This window comes from Malassezia globosa, assembly GCF_000181695.2.
Source record: "Malassezia globosa CBS 7966 chromosome Unknown mgl_sf_1.2, whole genome shotgun sequence".
In the NCBI taxonomy this organism is placed as follows: domain Eukaryota; kingdom Fungi; phylum Basidiomycota; class Malasseziomycetes; order Malasseziales; family Malasseziaceae; genus Malassezia; species Malassezia globosa.
The window spans coordinates 290,692-309,067 of NW_001849873.1; the positions used below are offsets into that span (position 1 = coordinate 290,692).

The 18,376-nt window shown below is 52.0% G+C and overlaps 8 protein-coding genes across 8 annotated transcripts; 5 read left to right on the plus strand and 3 right to left on the minus strand.

Annotated features, from left to right (window-relative positions):
• Window positions 1–177: 177 nt before the first annotated feature.
• Window positions 178–2,919, plus strand: MGL_0787 (uncharacterized protein; the record flags this gene model as incomplete). The annotated part of the gene is made up of 1 exon (XM_001732142.1): window positions 178–2,919. The coding sequence occupies one exon, from the start codon at window positions 178–180 to the stop codon at window positions 2,917–2,919; it is 2,742 nt and encodes a 913-aa protein (XP_001732194.1).
• An 837-nt stretch (window positions 2,920–3,756) lies between these two features.
• MGL_0788 (uncharacterized protein) lies at window positions 3,757–4,365 on the minus strand (the record flags this gene model as incomplete). Its single annotated transcript, XM_001732143.1, has 5 exons — window positions 3,757–3,882; window positions 4,018–4,088; window positions 4,120–4,153; window positions 4,208–4,252; window positions 4,300–4,365. 5 exons carry the CDS (start codon window positions 4,363–4,365, stop codon window positions 3,757–3,759), a joined length of 342 nt encoding a protein of 113 aa, XP_001732195.1.
• A 426-nt stretch (window positions 4,366–4,791) lies between these two features.
• On the plus strand, window positions 4,792–7,389 carry MGL_0789 (uncharacterized protein; the record flags this gene model as incomplete). Its single annotated transcript, XM_001732144.1, has 1 exon — window positions 4,792–7,389. The coding sequence occupies one exon, from the start codon at window positions 4,792–4,794 to the stop codon at window positions 7,387–7,389; it is 2,598 nt and encodes an 865-aa protein (XP_001732196.1).
• A 546-nt stretch (window positions 7,390–7,935) lies between these two features.
• Window positions 7,936–9,810, minus strand: MGL_0790 (uncharacterized protein; the record flags this gene model as incomplete). Its single annotated transcript, XM_001732145.1, has 3 exons — window positions 7,936–7,944; window positions 8,030–9,618; window positions 9,684–9,810. 3 exons carry the CDS (start codon window positions 9,808–9,810, stop codon window positions 7,936–7,938), a joined length of 1,725 nt encoding a protein of 574 aa, XP_001732197.1.
• A 933-nt stretch (window positions 9,811–10,743) lies between these two features.
• MGL_0791 (uncharacterized protein) lies at window positions 10,744–14,484 on the plus strand (the record flags this gene model as incomplete). Its single annotated transcript, XM_001732146.1, has 1 exon — window positions 10,744–14,484. The coding sequence occupies one exon, from the start codon at window positions 10,744–10,746 to the stop codon at window positions 14,482–14,484; it is 3,741 nt and encodes a 1,246-aa protein (XP_001732198.1).
• Window positions 14,485–14,630: 146 nt separating this feature from the next.
• Window positions 14,631–15,831, plus strand: MGL_0792 (uncharacterized protein; the record flags this gene model as incomplete). The annotated part of the gene is made up of 2 exons (XM_001732147.1): window positions 14,631–14,697; window positions 14,729–15,831. The coding sequence occupies 2 exons, from the start codon at window positions 14,631–14,633 to the stop codon at window positions 15,829–15,831; spliced, it is 1,170 nt and encodes a 389-aa protein (XP_001732199.1).
• A 230-nt stretch (window positions 15,832–16,061) lies between these two features.
• Window positions 16,062–16,463, minus strand: MGL_0793 (uncharacterized protein; the record flags this gene model as incomplete). Its single annotated transcript, XM_001732148.1, has 1 exon — window positions 16,062–16,463. One exon carries the CDS (start codon window positions 16,461–16,463, stop codon window positions 16,062–16,064), a length of 402 nt encoding a protein of 133 aa, XP_001732200.1.
• A 317-nt stretch (window positions 16,464–16,780) lies between these two features.
• On the plus strand, window positions 16,781–18,298 carry MGL_0794 (uncharacterized protein; the record flags this gene model as incomplete). Its single annotated transcript, XM_001732149.1, has 3 exons — window positions 16,781–16,923; window positions 16,956–18,162; window positions 18,233–18,298. 3 exons carry the CDS (start codon window positions 16,781–16,783, stop codon window positions 18,296–18,298), a joined length of 1,416 nt encoding a protein of 471 aa, XP_001732201.1.
• Between the last annotated feature and the right edge of the window lie 78 nt (window positions 18,299–18,376).

Consider the following 18,376-nt stretch of genomic DNA (forward strand, 5'->3'; position numbering starts at 1 on the left):
TCGATAGTCAAGTTACGACTTCCCGTTCATCAGAATTATTTTTTATTTTCGGCCTGCTTATTTTAGCAAGCACGGTCGAATTTGTGGAGGATGGACTTGAGCGCTATGAATCACAGCAGATTTTTTTGGAACACTGATTCTCCCATTGCGACTCTGGGGGGACACCAGATGCTTGACATGTCACGACCTGTCACGTTCGAGTATCTTTCATGTGCAGTCAACCGGACGTCACATATTGCAGAATGGATTCAATTGCATGATGTGCACGATGCACTTGTATTTGGTGTCCACAAGTCCGTGGCGATGTGGTTCGATCCTAGCGGGCACGAAACGCCGGCCTCGTCGACGTCTGCATCGAACACAACACGGTCCGCACCGATTCCTAAGCTGCATTTATGGCCCACGCAGTTCCAGCAACTGGTCCATGTTCTCAAAGTATGGCACTTGCATCATGATGTGCCGCATCTTCTCATGGGCTCGTATGATGGTGCCTTGGAAATGTGGCGCTGGTCTGCTGATGACTGGCAGTGGACGAGTGAGGCCTTCATTCCTCGTGCACACAATGCATCCGTAACAGCTATCGGTGTGCCGCGTGACGTACACTCATGCGAGTATGCGCCGCGAGAGTTTGTGACAGGCGGCTCAGACGCATTGCTGCATGTCTGGTCGTGCTCTTCGCAATCGGTATCGACATCGGCAACGGAACCAGTCCAGCCGCAGATTGTACAGACGATCGATTTGTGTGGTGCGTATCCTTTGGATATTGCCCTCGTTCGCCTGCCACACACACAGACGACGCTCATGGCCGTTGCCTTAACTGACCGGCGCATCTCCTTGTACGTGCGCTCGGATGGCGGCTCTTTCACACTCCAGCTGCGGCTGGATGGTCATGAAGATTGGGTGCGTGCGTTGGATTTCACTGTTGCGTGGCCGCATGTGTGGCTGGCATCTGCCGCGCAGGACCAGCACGTTCGGCTATGGAAGTTGTATGCAGAGGAACAAGCGGCACAAGCGATGCAGGAATCACAAGCACCACCTCCAGACTTCTTTGAGGCTATGGCACGTGAGTTGATGCCGAATGACCAAGGCATCAAAACCAAAACGGAATGGCTCACTTTGCCAGGGGAGCGGTGGGGTATCTCGCTAGATGCCTTGCTTCTGGGACACGATGCATGGGTGACAGATGTTCGCTGGGTCCCGAACAAGCAGGGTCAAGAGGCAACGCAACGAGCAGCTCTGCTTACAAGTTCCGTGGACAACAGTGTTATTGTGTGGACGCCGGATGCTTCGTCGGACTGGCCTAAGCTGACGGACGCGTCCGCTGCTGAGCAATCGATGTGGCTCCCGGCGCATCGTTTGGGTGATGTTGGCAGTATGAGTGGCGGCTTCCTGGGCGCACATTGGCGACCACACGCGACTGACATAAGTGTGATATCGCACGATCGGCAAGGTGCCGTGCATCTTTGGAAGAGGACGGCCATGCATAAGTGGGAGCCGCAGGCAACGATCTCAGGACATGCAGGCGCTGCTCGGGATGCTGCATGGGAGCCAAATGGTGATGCGTTCTTGACAGTCGGTGTTGATCGTACGACGCGACTGCATGGTACGTATCTGCATGATGAGACTCGGTCGTGGCATGAGCTTGCCCGGCCACAGACGCATGGCTACGACATGCAGGCTGTGTCATGGCTTGATCGAACATCTTTTGTGAGTGCTGCAGACGAGAAGATCCTTCGCGTGTTTGCCGCGCCTGCGTCATTCTTGGACAGTGCAAATGCGTGTCGAATGTGGCAGACCAGCCATCATCGTCGAGTGACACATGTGCTGGCGCTCAGTGTTCACAGTCCCGATCAGTGGTATGCAGGGCCCAAACTGCGGAGAGCCATCGAGGCGGTCATGACACAGGCCCGTTCAAAATGCTTGTCTGTCGTGATCTGGGCTGGCACAGATGCCATTTCTATGTCGGGTGCGGAGCATTTGCTTCAGTGCGTATACGCACAGGCATGGGCATGGGCCGTGCGACGAAATGACTTGCTGTGGGACATTTCGGTGTATGTAATCCCTGCGTCATCGGATAGTGAGCATGGGGCTCATTTGTGGACGCAATGGTCTGTGGCCCATGCGCCCATTGCGTCGCTTTCCACACTCGATGATCCGGCTTTCGACGTGCATGCCCCGACGCTTACGCACGACGTGACATGCCCACTCACGCGCTTGCCGCTCGATGTCGATGCGTCCACGGCTATTGATCCGGCGCAGCAGCAGCAGCAGCCACAACAACAACAACAACAACATGTCTCTGTGTGTGGTGATACGGCTGTGCTGGGAGGCACGTTCGATCACTTACACATTGGACACAAACTGTTACTAAGTATGGCCATTCTCAGTGCGCGGAAGGAGCTGCTCGTAGGCGTCACGAGTACAGCGTTGCTAGTGAATAAAAAGCACCGCGAGTATATTGAGCCGCTTCACGTACGAATGGCACATGTACGTGCATTTGTGCGTGATCAGTGCACGGCCCTTGGCAAGTCGCTGCAGCTGTGTGTGGTGCCGATCTCTGATCCATGCGGGCCAGCGGCGACACAACCGGACCTTGATGTGCTCGTTGTGACGGACGAGACGGTGCGCGGGGCAGACCTGATCGCTGAAGAACGCCGGAAGAACGCATTGCGTCCACTCCAGCTGTACACCGTGAGACTCGTGCAAGGAGACAACTCGACGGCCGACGCGTCAGTCAAAGCAAGCAGCACAGACATCCGCGAGTGGGTCGCACGGAACAACATCAAGCCTGGTGATGAGTACGAGGCGGCTGTGCGCGATTCTTCGACGACCACGCCGACGCAACCCTCGCTCTCGCTTTCGGAACGCGCGCCGGCTGCCCATGTGCCACCATTGGGCACTCTCGAATCGGGCCACTGAGTCTGACGAACAAGCACCAATATTTTTCACGCCGCCAAATCCCGAGCAATTGCAGTCGCAGACACTGTGGCCTGAGATTGAAAAGCTTTACGGCCATGGCTACGAACTATTGAGCGTCGCTACCGATCGCACGTCGCATCTAATCGCTAGCACATGCAAAGCAACGACGCCGACGCACGCTGTCGTGCGCCTTTTTGACGCTCAGCAGCGGTTCCAGCCCTGGGCCGATGCACTGCAAGGCCATACTCTTTCCATCACACGTGTGGCATTCTCACCCTGTGGCTTGTACCTCTTGACGGTGAGCCGAGACCGGTCCTGGCGCCTATTCCGGCGTGCCGGCCAACACTACGAGCCATGGGTCGGTGAGCGAGCACATGCACGGGTCGTCTGGGACGGTGCGTGGGCGCCGCAAGTGCCTGAGCGCACGGAACCACCCATGTTTGCGACCGCCTCGCGTGACAAGAGTGTCAAACTATGGCGCCTCGTGCCAAACGAGCAAGACAAACAGCGTCCACACTCGCTTATAGCGACGCTACACGTTCCCGACGCTGCCGTTTCTGTGGCATGGGCATCCGCTCATGCTTTGGCTATTGGGCTAGAGAATGGTGACGTCCTTCTCTATGTATGTGAGGGTGAGCAACGCGATACTTGGCAGTTGCAAATGCGCCTGGCCAGGCATCATACAGGTGCCGTGCACCGAATGGCATGCCGGCCACCCGGTGCGTGGATCCACGCACATAATCGTGTGCCATATCAATTGCTGTCAGTGGGAGAGGACGGATGTACGCGACTTGTCTCGTGGGACCCTTGGTAGCTAGCGTCCGTACCTGTAGCGTGTCAGTAAGACCAGCTCAGATCATGGCATGTGTGCACGTACTTTTGTAGGACCCATTCGCGGTTATCAAGTGGGCACACAGGCCGCGTTTTCAGCCAACGGGAGATACAATGGAAGTGAAACGCATGCTGCTGGTTAACTGTGCTAAGCTCGATGAGAGCGCAATGCTCATGCCGGCGTTGATAAAAATCAAGATCGATTTTAGGATCACGATCGCGATGCGATCACTGACGCCGGCATCGATGGCGCATCGGTTCACGTACATTGCAAGCGCCCCACGCTACAGTGCATTCGTCAATAGTGGCGGAACCCTGATTCGCTTGGCACTCGATACCTGCATTCGTCAGCATAGCTCGCACACATACAGAGATCCATAATCTGATTCCGGCAGATAGCGCACTGTATACGGGTAAGTTTCAATACTGCTTTGCATATTCAGCGCCTACCACGTACGTTGTCCACTTGGATATCCCAGCTCCAAAGACATACGCTATTCCACTAAACGTCAGACAAGAGAGAAGTTTCATGTCTCTGTTCCTGCATACCTTTTTCACTTGGAATCGAGGCGCACCTTCGTGAGTGGCCTCGACGTGCATCGCATTCTCACTCATTCTCTTGCTGGCCAACAGAGCCTTAGCTGGGGTGTCACAGACAGTGGAGGAGTGCTGTGAGAGACCTCGCAAGTGTCGGAGGAAACACGCAATTCAGTCGTGGGGGCTGTCTTCCACAATCAAGTGGCCATAGGAACTTGTTGATTGGACTCCACTCGTTTTTTGTCCACCGCTTGTCAGCTGGGAAGCGTTTCAGGAAGGGCGCGTACGGCCTGCTACACCGGCAGATCGTGGCGGATTCCAATTTCAGACTAGCGAGCGGAATTTCGCCGCGCAGCCGTTTGACGGTGTTGATCTGTCGAGAGATCAAAGTAGCGTTCCTGGTGGGTCGTGGCTTGTAGACGAGGCGTCTGTTGCCATCTTACGGAAGACACGCGAATCAAGACGGGCTTCACGACTTTTTTCTCTCCCTTTTCCTTTGCACAAATGAGCAAAGAGCCACAGCCAATAGCGAAAGGAAGTACTGACTTCGATGCTTTACGGCATCGTTCACGCCAAGAGTACCTCGCCAAAAGGTCGCAGCAACAAGTTGAGCTTTTGCGCCAGGAAATCCGCGATGAAGAGACACTGTTTCGTGGCGTGCGCATGACAAAGCGTGAGGAGCGGGAACTTGAGCACAAACGTGAACTCCTACGTATTGCTGAGGAATTCGCCGACCTGGACGATGGTGATGGCGGCTATGTCTTACCCGAAGACTACCTGACTGAACAGGGGCGTCTCGATCGCAAGAGAAAGGAGTCTGCACTGCATGAGCGTCGCTACGATGATGCATGGAATGAACGTGCATCCCGAAAGAAACAGGTCTCTGATGGTGACTTATTTGAAAAGGAACAAATAGCTCGGTCCAAACTGCTTGAGTCGCCCCAACCTGCACATGCCGAGGGAGCAGATGCGTTTGACTTTGTGTTTGACGAGTCACAGGCAATCCAGTTCATCATGGACCGACAAGCAGACGGCCAGCTCAATACTATGTCAGACAAGGAATTAGCGCTGCAGCAGCAGCTTCAAGAAGCAGAAACTCGCGCACAGACTGTGGAAGCGACTCGCAAGTCTCTGCCTGTCTATGGCTTGCGCGAGGAACTGCTCGATGCCATTGACAAAAACCAGGTGCTTATTGTCGTCGGTGAAACGGGTTCAGGAAAGACGACGCAGCTGCCACAGTTCTTGCATGAGGCTGGCTATACGAAAGAGGGACAAATCGTCGCATGCACTCAGCCAAGACGCGTAGCTGCCATGAGTGTGGCGGCGCGAGTGGCTGAAGAGATGGGCGTGCGCCTGGGGCACGAGTGCGGCTATAGCATCCGATTCGAAGACTGTACGAGTGACAAGACGGTTGTCAAATACATGACAGACGGCATGCTTCTCCGTGAGTTTCTTACAAATCCAGATCTCGGCTCGTACTCTGCCATCATGATTGATGAGGCGCACGAACGAACCCTCAGCACGGACATTCTCTTTGGCCTTGTGAAAGACATTGCGCGCTTCCGCTCAGACTTGAAGCTGATCATCTCTAGTGCGACACTTGATGCCGACAAGTTTAGTGAGTTTTTTGATGATGCACCGATCTTTTTTGTGCCGGGCCGCCGCTTTCCTGTTGATATCCACTACACACCCCAGCCTGAGGCCAATTACTTGCATGCAGCGATCACGACCGTTTTCCAAATTCACACAACTCAGCCGACCGGCGATATTCTTGTGTTTTTGACAGGGCAAGATGAGATCGATGCAGCGATGGAAAGCATCCAACAGACAGCGCGTGCCTTGGGCGGGAGTGTTGCTGAGCTGATAGTCTGCCCGATCTATGCCAACCTGCCAAGCGACATGCAGGCAAAAATCTTTGAACCGACGCCGCCTGGTGCGAGAAAAGTGGTGCTTGCTACCAACATTGCTGAAACAAGTATCACCATCGACGGTATCTCGTTCGTGATTGATCCCGGCTTCGTGAAGCAGAACTCGTACAATCCACGCACGGGCATGGCAGCTTTGGCGGTGGTACCATGCTCGCGAGCTTCTGCGAACCAGCGCGCTGGTCGTGCCGGCCGTGTGGGGCCCGGAAAGTGTTTCCGGCTGTTCACAAAGTGGGCGTTTCAGAATGAAATGGACGAAAATACGGTACCAGAGATCCAAAGGACGAATCTCGCGAATGTTGTTCTTCTGCTCAAGTCCGTCGGCATTCATGATTTGCTAAACTTCGACTTCCTTGACCCGCCACCGACCGATACGCTCATCCGTTCGTTAGAGCTGCTGTACGCACTCGGTGCGCTCAACGATCGTGGAGAGCTTACGAAGCTCGGTCGCCGCATGGCGGAGTTTCCCGTGGACCCCATGATGAGCAAAGCCATCTTGGCGAGTGAGGAGTATCATTGCACAGAGGAAGTGCTCTCTATCGTCGCGATGCTGGCAGAGAGTGCGAGTTTGTTCTTCCGGCCCAAGGACAAAAAGGTGCATGCAGATCGTGCTCGTCAGTTGTTCATACGTCCTGGTGGCGATCATTTCACGCTGCTGAACATCTGGGATCAGTGGGTGGAGAGCGGATACAGCCAAGTATTTTGCCTGGACCACTTTTTACAGCCGAAGACGCTCGGTCGTGTTCGCGACGTGCGTGATCAGCTCGTTAACCTGTGCGAACGAGTGGAACTTGTGCCTGAATCGCGCCTGAGCAGTGCTGATCTGACCCCGATCCAAAAGGCCATCACAGCCGGCTATTTCATGAACACGGCCCGATTGCAAAAGGGTGGCGAGACGTACCGGAGCATCAAGCAGAACACGACCGTGTATGTGCATCCATCGTCCTGCTTGTATAAGCACGTGCCACAACCCCGGTTCCTGTGCTATTATGAGCTTGTTGAAACATCAAAGAACTTTTTGCGACAGGTGATGGAGATTCAGCCAGAGTGGCTTTTGGAGGTAGCCCGGCACTACTTCTCCCGTGATGATCTCCACGATGACACCAAACAGAAGCGGATGCTTCGTGGTGCTGGAGCAGCGCCATCCACCGCACGGTCGGGCACTGCGTATGCATGATGGAGCCCCTTGTATCCAGTGAGTCTATGCCTCTATGTTACACTTGCTGCTCAACATGAACATGTTCGTCTTCGTCATCCGACAGTTCACTGAGCGATGACGAGCTCTCATCATTCACTTTTGCCTTGGGAGAAGCTTTTTGCCGCTTCCTAGGCTTCACGCTCGCCGGCCTCGGACGCGGTCGATTGCCTCGACGTGTGCCGGGCGGAAGTAGCCAACCTACGTTGAAGTACTTGAACGAATCTTTCGTATTAATGTCGTTCATAATGCGCGGTTCTTTGACCGTACTTGATGCCGATGTCGCAAGCGGCTCTCCTTGGGCGCATGATACGGCCGCTTGCCGACGAGTGCTTCTTCTCGTCGGCTCTGTACTCTGCCTTGGCATGCGCTTCGTCTTACTTTGTTCGCGATGAATCGTCGAAGCTTCGCTGTCATTCTGGCGTATGGGTGGTGCCACATGCGGCAACGTGTACCATTGCTCGAGAAAGGCATCCATCACGCTCGCATCCTGTGAAGGTGCACCAATCGCAATGCCGTCAGGCACGCTCAAGGGAGCTTGAAGCATGTGCAGAAAAGCGTCGGATGGCTCGAGACCTTCGTTGGATGAGGCCTGCTCATCCCACACGGCAGGATCACGTACGTCTTCCACAATGCTCGGCAAATGTTTCATGATCTTCTGTGCAGCTTTCGAGATGGGCGAGTGTGGCTGGTTGTATTGAGTCGCATTCTCGCAGACCAAACGCACGTCTGCCTCCCATTCCTCCCATGTCGTATATGCCATCGTATCGATCCGCTCGCGAATCGTAGACCAGTTCATTGGTTGCTTGATTATATCGTAGTAGCTCGGGGCATCTGCCTTCGATACTGGGTGCAGGAACCATTGGGCCTTGTCGAGAGACATGACGCGTTCAAGTGCCTGACGCAGTTGTGTCTGCTTGGAAAGCAGAACCTTGTCGAGTATATACATTTGAAACAGATTCATTTGACGCAGCTTTGTCTTTTCGCGCTTGCGCACGAGCTCAGCAAGGAGACGGACCTTTTCCAAATCTTCACGCAGGCGATAGAGAAATTGGAGTTTGGCGAGCTTAAGGGCATGGGTCCGCTCATCAACAAAGTTTCCAACGGTCCATGGCTCAATGTGCAATCGTTTCAAAAGAGGCGCACCTCGCATTTGTTGCCGCTTGAGACTCCAATATCGTACGATCTGATGGACAGTTTGCGGCTTCCGCCGCATAGGCACCCGTGCAATGTAGTCGAGGACACGATTGACCATGTAGTTCGGCACGGGCAGAGGCCCTGACGAATACAATTGATTGTATGCTCGTGCACTCTTTGACGCGATGGATTCGTACGCTGACATAGAAGACCGTTTAGGAGTTGACATCAGCTCACTCACACAGATGTCCGACAAGCTGCTGGTATCATTGTCGTTATCATCGGCGTCAATCTCGCTGCGGCTATCGTCAACGTCATGTCGACGCTTATTACTGCGCACTCGTTCAAGCAAAGCAGCTTTTTCAGCAGGCGGCAAATGGTGATGACAGTACGCCGCAGGACCATCGGGCTTGGTATCTTGCTCTTCCATTTCATGTTGCCCGTGCGCATGCGACAAGAGTCCCGCTCGGCGTGCACACATCACATGAAACGCAGTGAAGCATGAACGATGCTCACACTGGATGCACGCGCCGTGCCGCGATTGACACAGGTAACAGCGCAAACGCCAGCGCGCTTTAGGAATAGCATTGATGCCATCGATCGGCTCCATATAGACAGAATTGCTGACGCCAGTCTCTGGGATCCACATCGCACACAACAAATGTGCCCATGTGCCATCGATAGTCTGCTTGAAAGCACCTCCCTCTTGCGGACACAACGCGCAAGAGACCGGACGATTTGGAGACACTGTGCATTTGCGGCAGAGCCATTGTCCCTCGGGAATGAATGGAACACCGTAGCAGTCTTGATGGACAGCCAAATTGCATCCATCACAGAACACAATTGCGTTCAGGTTCTCACATTCGCTGTCGTCGCATAAAGCGCAGTTCGAGTCTTCTGGATATTCTTCTTCATCTTCTGCGGCACCAATGGAGAAACGTGATGGAATGCGCTTAATCAGAGCGAACCATTCTTTTTCCAACCGATCCATGACAATTTCAAACGCCTCATAGCTGATATGATCAAGCTGATCATTCTTCCTCTCTATGTTTATTCCATCAAGCCATTGCTGATCTATACCGTTAGACTCCATCTGTTTGCGGCCGCCCTTCGTCTCGCACTTTTTGCAACCCACGTACCTTGTTCGTCCATGTCGTACTCCACTTGCTGGTCAAACTCACCCTCTGTAGGCTCGATGTACCGAACGAGATGTTTTGGCAGAGAATAATCGGTGGTGTGTCCATCGTGGTATCCATACTGCACCATGTAGGATTCTGGCACATGTGCCGTTGAGGCTATAAACGCTTCCTCCTCAGGGGAAACACGACGAAACGACGGAACCAGGCGAGCAGCCTTTTCAACCACCGCCTTCACATCATCCACAGAGTCACCCATGCAGTCTCGGCTGACGCCGGTTCAGGCGCGTTGTCGTTCGGATACCGGACCCCTTCCGTGTACACGAGCACGCACACACTTTGCACGCGCCTGGATACGAATCGTTCAAGCCCATGATGACGCGTTGTGCGTGTAGCGGATTTAAGTCACGTGGTGGAGGGGAAATCCTGTGGCAACAATGTCGCGTTCACTCTAAGGGTCACACATACAGCAAGGCCAGTCTTTGTTAACTGCGTACAGAGACGCGTTGAGCGACGTCGTCGCCGCCAAGTTCCAAGATGGTGGCTCCTCTGCGCCGCAGTACACGCCAGGGAAATGAAGCCTTGTCACCTGGCCGCGATAGGTCGAAACGTAAGGCGGCCCAGGGCACTTTCTATACCCAGTACTTTGCCGAAGGTGAATTAAGTGAGGTACGTACCTGCAGCTGCAACTGACTTTCAGGACGAAAATATATATGAAGCATCTCACGCGCCGAAGGAAGAAAGCGATGAAGAATACAATGAAATGCCGAAGCACACAATACGGTTGACGCGCAGCGGTCGAAGAAGTCGCAACTACGCTGAGCAGGATTGGTCGGACAATGATAATGACGTTGATAAGGACGAGGAGGAAGAGGAGGACACTCCACACGTACGTCCGCGGCGGTCAACGCGTGTAAGCAAGAGTCTACGTGACTTTGTTGCCTCCGATGATAATGACGAAGAAGACGACAATGCGGACTATGCAGAAACCATTCGAGCGAGGCATGCAAATGAGCGAGCTGAGCGCGCCCGTCGTCGACAGAACTTGATGAACTTAGCTACCATGCGCAACGCCAAACCCCTCAAACGTGGCGAAGGCGACAATGACGATGATGATAATGACGACGACGACGACGACGACGACGACGACGACCATGAAGACGCCGATGATGGTGATGATGATGATGATGATGATGCCAACGTGCACAGGAACACGCGCACCAGGGCAGGTAGACGGGGCAAGCGTAACAAGCGTGCACTCTCACCAGAAGCGCTATCGACAGGCGAAGACAGTGAAGAACATGAAGAAGACCCGATGCCTCCGCATCGTTCGTACAGTTTCCGTGCTCGGAAAAAAGTAAACTATTCTCTCCTACCCGCACCGCCCGAACCACTTCGCGATGGCTTCGGCCGTCGAATCCGTCGTGGCTCTCGGAGCGCTAGTCATGGCTCATCAAGAGCCATTCACCGCGATCAAGATACGTCAAACACTGTGTCACACGAACGATCCTCGCAAGTAACGAGTCTTCCTCACTCAAGTTTGCCCCGTTCCATGCAGCAGCATATTGGATGGGACCCAATGGTGCAAATGAACTACGCAAATTCTCTAGTTGATGCAATGGACAGTTCGGATGACGAGCCCGCGCGCGCTTCAGGCCTGCAAAACATCCCTGGATCCAACCTGCATGCTTCATCGGCAAGTGCATTGCTTGGAAATGGCCCAGCGCCTACGACAGGTGCTGTCACATCCTCAACAGACACGTTCGGCCGTCTATTACGCGAGAAAGACACGCTGGCTGACGTTGATCCTCTTGGCGTGAACATGGACGTTGATTTTACACAGATCGGTGGCTTAGGAGATCACGTACAGCGACTGAAGGAAATGGTCAGCCTTCCTTTGCTGTACCCCGAAGTCTTCCAGCGTTTTGGCGTGACACCACCTCGTGGCGTCCTATTTCATGGGCCGCCAGGGACAGGAAAGACGCTTGTGGCGCGTGCTCTCGCTGCCTCTTGCTCGACAAATGACCAAAGCATCCACTTTTTCATGCGGAAAGGAGCAGATTGCCTGTCTAAATGGGTCGGTGAAGCTGAACGGCAACTGCGCCTGCTGTTCGAAGAAGCCAAGCGTTGCCAACCTAGTATTATTTTCTTCGACGAAATCGATGGCCTCGCGCCAGTTCGCTCGAGCAAGCAAGACCAAATTCATGCAAGTATTGTCAGCACTCTCCTAGCATTGATGGACGGCATGGATGGACGCGGACAAGTCGTAGTGATCGGTGCAACGAACCGACCTGACTCTATTGACCCAGCGCTGCGACGACCCGGTCGCTTTGATCGCGAATTCTACTTTCCACTTCCGTCACATGTTGCACGTCGTTCGATCCTTGACATTCACACGCGTCGCTGGGATCCGCCCCCTGACGACCAGTTGAAAGAGGTGCTTGCAAGTGCCACCAATGGGTTTGGTGGTGCAGATTTGCGTGCACTTTGTACAGAGGCAACATTAAATGCTATCCAGCGTCGATACCCCCAAATCTATCAAACGAATGAGCGACTCTTACTTGCTCCAGAAACCATTCAGGTGAATGGCCAAGACTTTATGCTTGCTCTTGAAAATATGGTGCCAGCATCTGCTCGTTCGTCAGGGACGACGTGCGCACCGCTACCTACACACCTTACTCCATTGTTGGGCGAAGCTCTATCGACTTGTAAACATACGTTCCAGCGTCTCTTGCCCACACGAGCCAAGCGGAGCGCCTTGGAAGAAGCGATGTACGAGATGGATGCCTATGACGCACAGGAGTGCTCTGCCTCCGTGCTACTTGAACGCGAGCTCCTGCAACAATCGTTTGTTCAAGCGCAAGTCCATCGCCCTCGTCTAATTCTGCACGGCGCCTCAGGATTAGGGCAACGCATTCTGGCGGAAGCTCTTTTGCATTCATTGGAAGGTTATCACATTCGCACGATCTCAGCGACTCTCTTACTGGGTGATAGCTCACAAACGCCTGAGGCTGTGCTTGTCCATCAATTTCAAGAAGCGAAACGCCTTGTTCCTAGCGTTTTATACGTGCCTGACGTCCATCGATGGCCTTTGATGCTCTCAGAGTCTCTCCGCGAAGTGTTTTCTGCTCTGCTGCAAGAAGTGTCGTTTTCGGAGACAATTATGTTGCTCGCAACGTCTGAGATACCCTTTTTGTCACTTCCCTCCGATATTCGTGCTTGGTTTGGTTATTTGCCGCACTGCAAAATGGCATTATCATATGCTAACATTGAAGACCGGCGAGCATATTTCGAAGACGTCGCTATACAAGCCGCTCGCCCCCCGACGCAGTTCAGCGACACTATGCCTCGGCGTCTTCGTCAGCTGGAGGAGTTGCCAAAAGCACCGCCACGTCCTCCCCGGCTTCCCACTCAAGCGGAATTGAAGCAGATGGCTGAGAATGATGCACGATTGTTAGAGCACCTGAAGTTTCGGCTAGGTTCCGTCTTAGCCGAGCTTCGGAAAAAGTACAAAAAGTTTACGCGCGATGTTTGGGACGAGTACAATTTGCGTACGCTAATGGAACAGTTCGAATGGTTTAGGAGCAAAGGCAAGATCACTATCAAGCTACGGTATGATCGGCACTCATTACCAGCATCTCCAGACTCAACTGTGGCTGAGAATGAACCAAGTGAATCAAATGATACAGCGGAGTATAACAATGATGCGTCGCCTCCATCACAACAGCTGCATAATCCCGATGAAGCTTGTATCGACTCAGCTGATGTGCAAACCGCGATACCAGATGCTCCTCCAGAAACTGAGCGGCATTATATACCGGTACAAATGGGTCAAGATGCTACAGAACATACTACAACACCACAAGAGATTCAGCCAACGTCTGGAAATGTACAAGACATGCATGATGATGCAGAACGTCTCTATATTATGCGCGACTTTACTATTTATACTATGAATCTTGACAAAATGCAAAAGCGTTTATACCAAAACCAGTACCTGACATGCGAAGCTTTTATGGAAGACATTCAGAAAATTGTATCGAATGCTGAAGTGGCAAGTGAAGTCGACAGGGATCGTGTATTCCGTGCGCAACAAATGGAAAATCTTGCCAAGATTCTTCTTGATCAGATCGTGGATCCAACGTTTCGCGCTGAATGCAAACAAATGGAAAACCGCGTTCTAGCTAGAGAAGAGGAATCTCGTCGCGAGGCGGAAAAGCAGAAAGAACAAGAAGTCCATTCGCGCCGACCTAACGGTCAGAGGTACAGCGCTCGTATACAAGGAGAAGAACCTCTAGCAGAACACCTCATTGATGTGTCAAAAATTGAGCGTGCGCATAAGCGTGCTCGTTCAGTGAGTCATGATGACATCCATGCACCTGAATGTACTACCAAGGCATCAAATGAGCAGCTACCTCATAACGAAACACATGACTCGACCTCAAAACGAACTCGGCTTGAAGTTTCTGCGTCAGAGCAAGGCTATGTAAATGCAGATGCAAGCGCTTGTATGAATGCGCTCCCAGCATCTTATGCTCCATGCCAGTCACAGGTGCAGCGACAGAATTCAATAGCTGTGCTGGACGAGGCAGCCAAGGAATCGCTCGTTCATACATTGGCTACATGGACGGACGAGTTTTCCGTCGAGCAACTTGAACTGACTCGTGCTGCCTGTTATGAACGAATTCTAGCTCATCGTGCCTCTTGGGACAGAACTTTGCTTGTCAACGAGCTCGAGAATCTGGTCAAAGAAATTTATTCTCATATTCGAAGTCATGATGCTGAGTGGCATGTACCTTCTTAGCACCACGTGGCATGAAACGATGGCAACCGAAGCTTGTAGAAACCGCCCGACGCCACGCTTTGGCCACCGGGCCCGATTGCTCCACATAGACTTAAATGCGCTTGAGCTGCCGTTCAGCTGCTTGGTTACTAGCCTGTATATACACTATGGGAAAGGATTACTACAAGATTTTGGGAGTCTCCAAGAGCGCAAACGATGACGATATCAAAAAAGGTATGTCGATCGGATTACTGACGTTTCTAAGCATACAAGAAGGCTGCGTTGAAATGGCACCCGGATCGTAATAAAGATAACGAAGCAACAGCAAAAAAGAAATTTCAAGATGTGGGTGAGGCCTTTGAAGTGCTCTCAGACAAAAACAAGCGCGCGATTTATGACCAGTATGGTGAAGATGGTTTGAAAGGTGGCATCCCTACACCCGATGATGCCACTGGGGGTGCCTTCCCTGGTATGGGTGGCTTCTCAACCGGTGGACCAGGTGGCGGTACCCGTACTTTCCGTTTCACCTCTGGTGGCAATCCGTTTAGCGGTGCTGGTGGATTCCATCCGTCTGACCCGAATGATATCTTTGCTCAAATATTCGGCGGTGCGAGTCCCTTCGGCATGGGCGGTATGGGTGGTATGGGCGGTATGGGTGGCATGGGTGGCATGGGTGCTATGGGTGCTATGCCCGATGACATGCCTGGTGGCATGCCAAGTTTCACATCATTTGGTGGCGGCAGTAGTGGTGGTGCTAGCCGAGGTGCAGACATGGGCGCAGATCGTGAGCACAAGACACAAGCGAAAGACTTCGAAACACCTCTGATGTTGACTTTGGAGGAGCTCTACAAGGGAACTACTAAAAAATTAAAGATTGGCAGAACAACAGCCAATGGTCGCACCGAAGAAAAAGTTGTCACTATTGACGTAAAGCCTGGATGGAAGAAAGGAACCAAAGTTCGCTTCGCTGGTGCCGGTAACGAAGTAAGTTCCGGCGTTTCGCAAGATTTGGTGTTTGTTGTGGATGAGCGCTCACATCCACGTTTCACGCGTAATGGCGATGATCTCCGTTTGATCCAACCACTCAAGCTGATCGATGCCCTGGACCCACCGAAGCCCGGTTCACCTGCTTCGCGACGCAAAATTACAACCCTGGACGGTCGTACTATTGAAGTTCCACTTCCGTCAGCCGGCCTCGGCAAAACGACGATTAGTCCAGGTCGCACCACTCGACTAGCAGGTGAAGGCATGCCAATTTCGAAAGTGAAGGGCACAAAGCGAGGCGACCTTGTCGTGGAATGGAATGTTGAGTTCCCTGATCGTCTGACGGAATCACAGCGGACAGCCCTGCGAAACGCGCTGACTTAACGAGAGTTCCGCATTGTCAACGAGACTGACTATTTTTGATGTACTAATATAGATTTATATACAGAGTAGGGTAGATGCCATTTCACTCCACATACACGCCACTCGTTCTTTACAATCAAAATTGCAAGCGCTACGGCGTCGTCTAACTGAGCATCGGGTGAAAATGATTCAAAATCCCCATAGCAAGTCTTACGTTAACACATCTCAAATGAGCAAGCGTTCAATCTGTACTATGTTAGCCTGAATGCGCCATATGAAGCACTTACAGCAAGCTTAATGGTTTGAATCTGACTCTGCAGCTCACGGGCTTCGTTCGTCGTTACACTTGCCGCGACAACAGCACGAGAAACACCGCAGGCTCGGCCCAACGCAACCTTAGATGGAACAAATACGTAAGGAACGTTTTTGTCTTCGCAAAGCAAAGGCAGATGAAGAACAATCTCAATAGGTTCTACATCAGCTGCCATGATAATAAACTCGCAGATGCCTCGGTTCAACGTCTTTGTGGCCTCATTGGCGCCCTTCTTCAGTTGCTTGTAATGTGACGCCTGTTGAACCAGGTCGAGAATCTGGTTCGTCAGAGCGGCATCAGCAAGAGGAAATGCTTTAGGGTTAACTGCTTCGCTGGACATGACTGCAGGACCTCACGACAAGGATCACAGGTCGATGTGTTGTTGGGAGAAGCTTTTTCAGCCTGAGTTTCTCTTCCAATCAATGTCTGAGCAAGTGGGCACGTGATTCTTGGTGGAGGTCGTGTGCAGTCGACATCGAAAATCAAACCTTCCCGTAGTAAACCTATGCTTCTCGTACCTACATTACCGTTTCATTCGTATTCTTGGAGAACACATAAGCTGCACCTCCTTTGTGCGCAGCACTTTTGTTGCTATACACACATGTAATGGAAGTTTAGGAAATCTTAGAAGAGCATAAAAGCCAAATATTTCGCATCATGTTCGAAATTGTGCCAAGATCGGATGCAGCATCGTTTCAAACGGGCTACCTGGGCGTCAATGGACTTAGTGCTTGGATCATAGGAGATGTTTTGACGAAACTGGATGTATCAGAAACAGAAGCTTCGTATTTTGAAAAATGGTAAGTTGTTTTATGGCTTATAGTCTTTGCAGTACAGTGTCTTGGAGTGCTGCTGAACGTGTCAAGAACAACAAAGCGCTGCAATTGTATCATGACGAACAAGTTATTTGGAATCGAAACGATGATGCAAAAGCTCGTATCCCCTCAATCCTTCCATTCCAGTTCGAGCTGACGGATGATCTGCCGCAATGCTCGCATGTACCGGGTTGTCAGCTTACCTACCAGATCATGGCTCACCTGCACCATACGCAAGGACGTGACTTACATGCAGAAGCCCCCTTTCATCCTCGAAGATACATCATGTCTGGGTGGAATTCGCTCCTCGTACATGCAAATGCTGGCCAAGGCCATGCTGCAAGCCGGAATAGTGGCGAAGTGGAGTACTCGTTAGATCCGGTGCAATGGAAAATGAACACGGTTGCACCAGCATACTTTTGGTTGAATCGGACCATTATTCGACATGTGGATCCTCTTCGGCTACAAGCTCACATCCCACCCCCTTCTGAATTGCTTGTGGTAGAAAAAGGGTTGCAGCTTCAAAGCGTCTCTGCCCATCTCACGCGCATCATACAATCACATCCGCAGGGAAGAGTATACTCGGACGAAAAACTCTTGCAGTACTTGTCCGATGCGGAGCCAACAGAAATTTCGCGTGTCACTTCACAGTCACAATTAGATGAAGATGCGGTTCATCCTTACCTCCGTCAACATCATGTTGCCTACACGGGAAAATCATGTCGATTTCACTCGAAGCGGCCTATTCATTTATGCTTTGCTCTTTTTCCCGGAAGTATATTAGGGAGTGCACTGGCTGTCGGAGAGTCATTCAATCTGCTAGCCACAAACCATGAACTTGGAGGTGACATGATTTGCGAATCTATTACACAAGATACCGCGTTACAAAATGTGCGCTTTGTTTTGACTATTCGCGTTGTCATCAAGAATGAGAAAGGGGATCATCGTGACATCGTGACGCGGAAGTTGATCAAAATACTTCCTAGTCCTGCTGGTACCAGTTCAACTCTGAATACCTCGAATCAGGCACACGGTGAACCGGAAAAGCCATATTCCACTGCTTCTGGAGAGTCTCTTCCCCAACAAGTATTAGATGCCTTTGCGCATCCAAATGAATACGATGGATACGATGACTCAATTCAAGAGGGCAACTCAATGCGGGCGATGACGCTGACGAACCCAGTAGCTTTTAATCAACTCTCCCGGAATACATCGACCGTCGAGGTTTGTGAAACTCCGTCGCTAGAACCACCGCCAAATATTCTTGAACATGTTAAAGATACACACGTGCCAGATTATGTGCAATTTACACCTGCTCTCTCTTCCATGCAACATGACAGTCATTGCATCACCGGAGTAAATTCTAGTGAAGATGATGAAGAACTGCCGAACTTTGACGAAGCGTCACAACAACCTCAAGCACCTCTCACGATGGCAC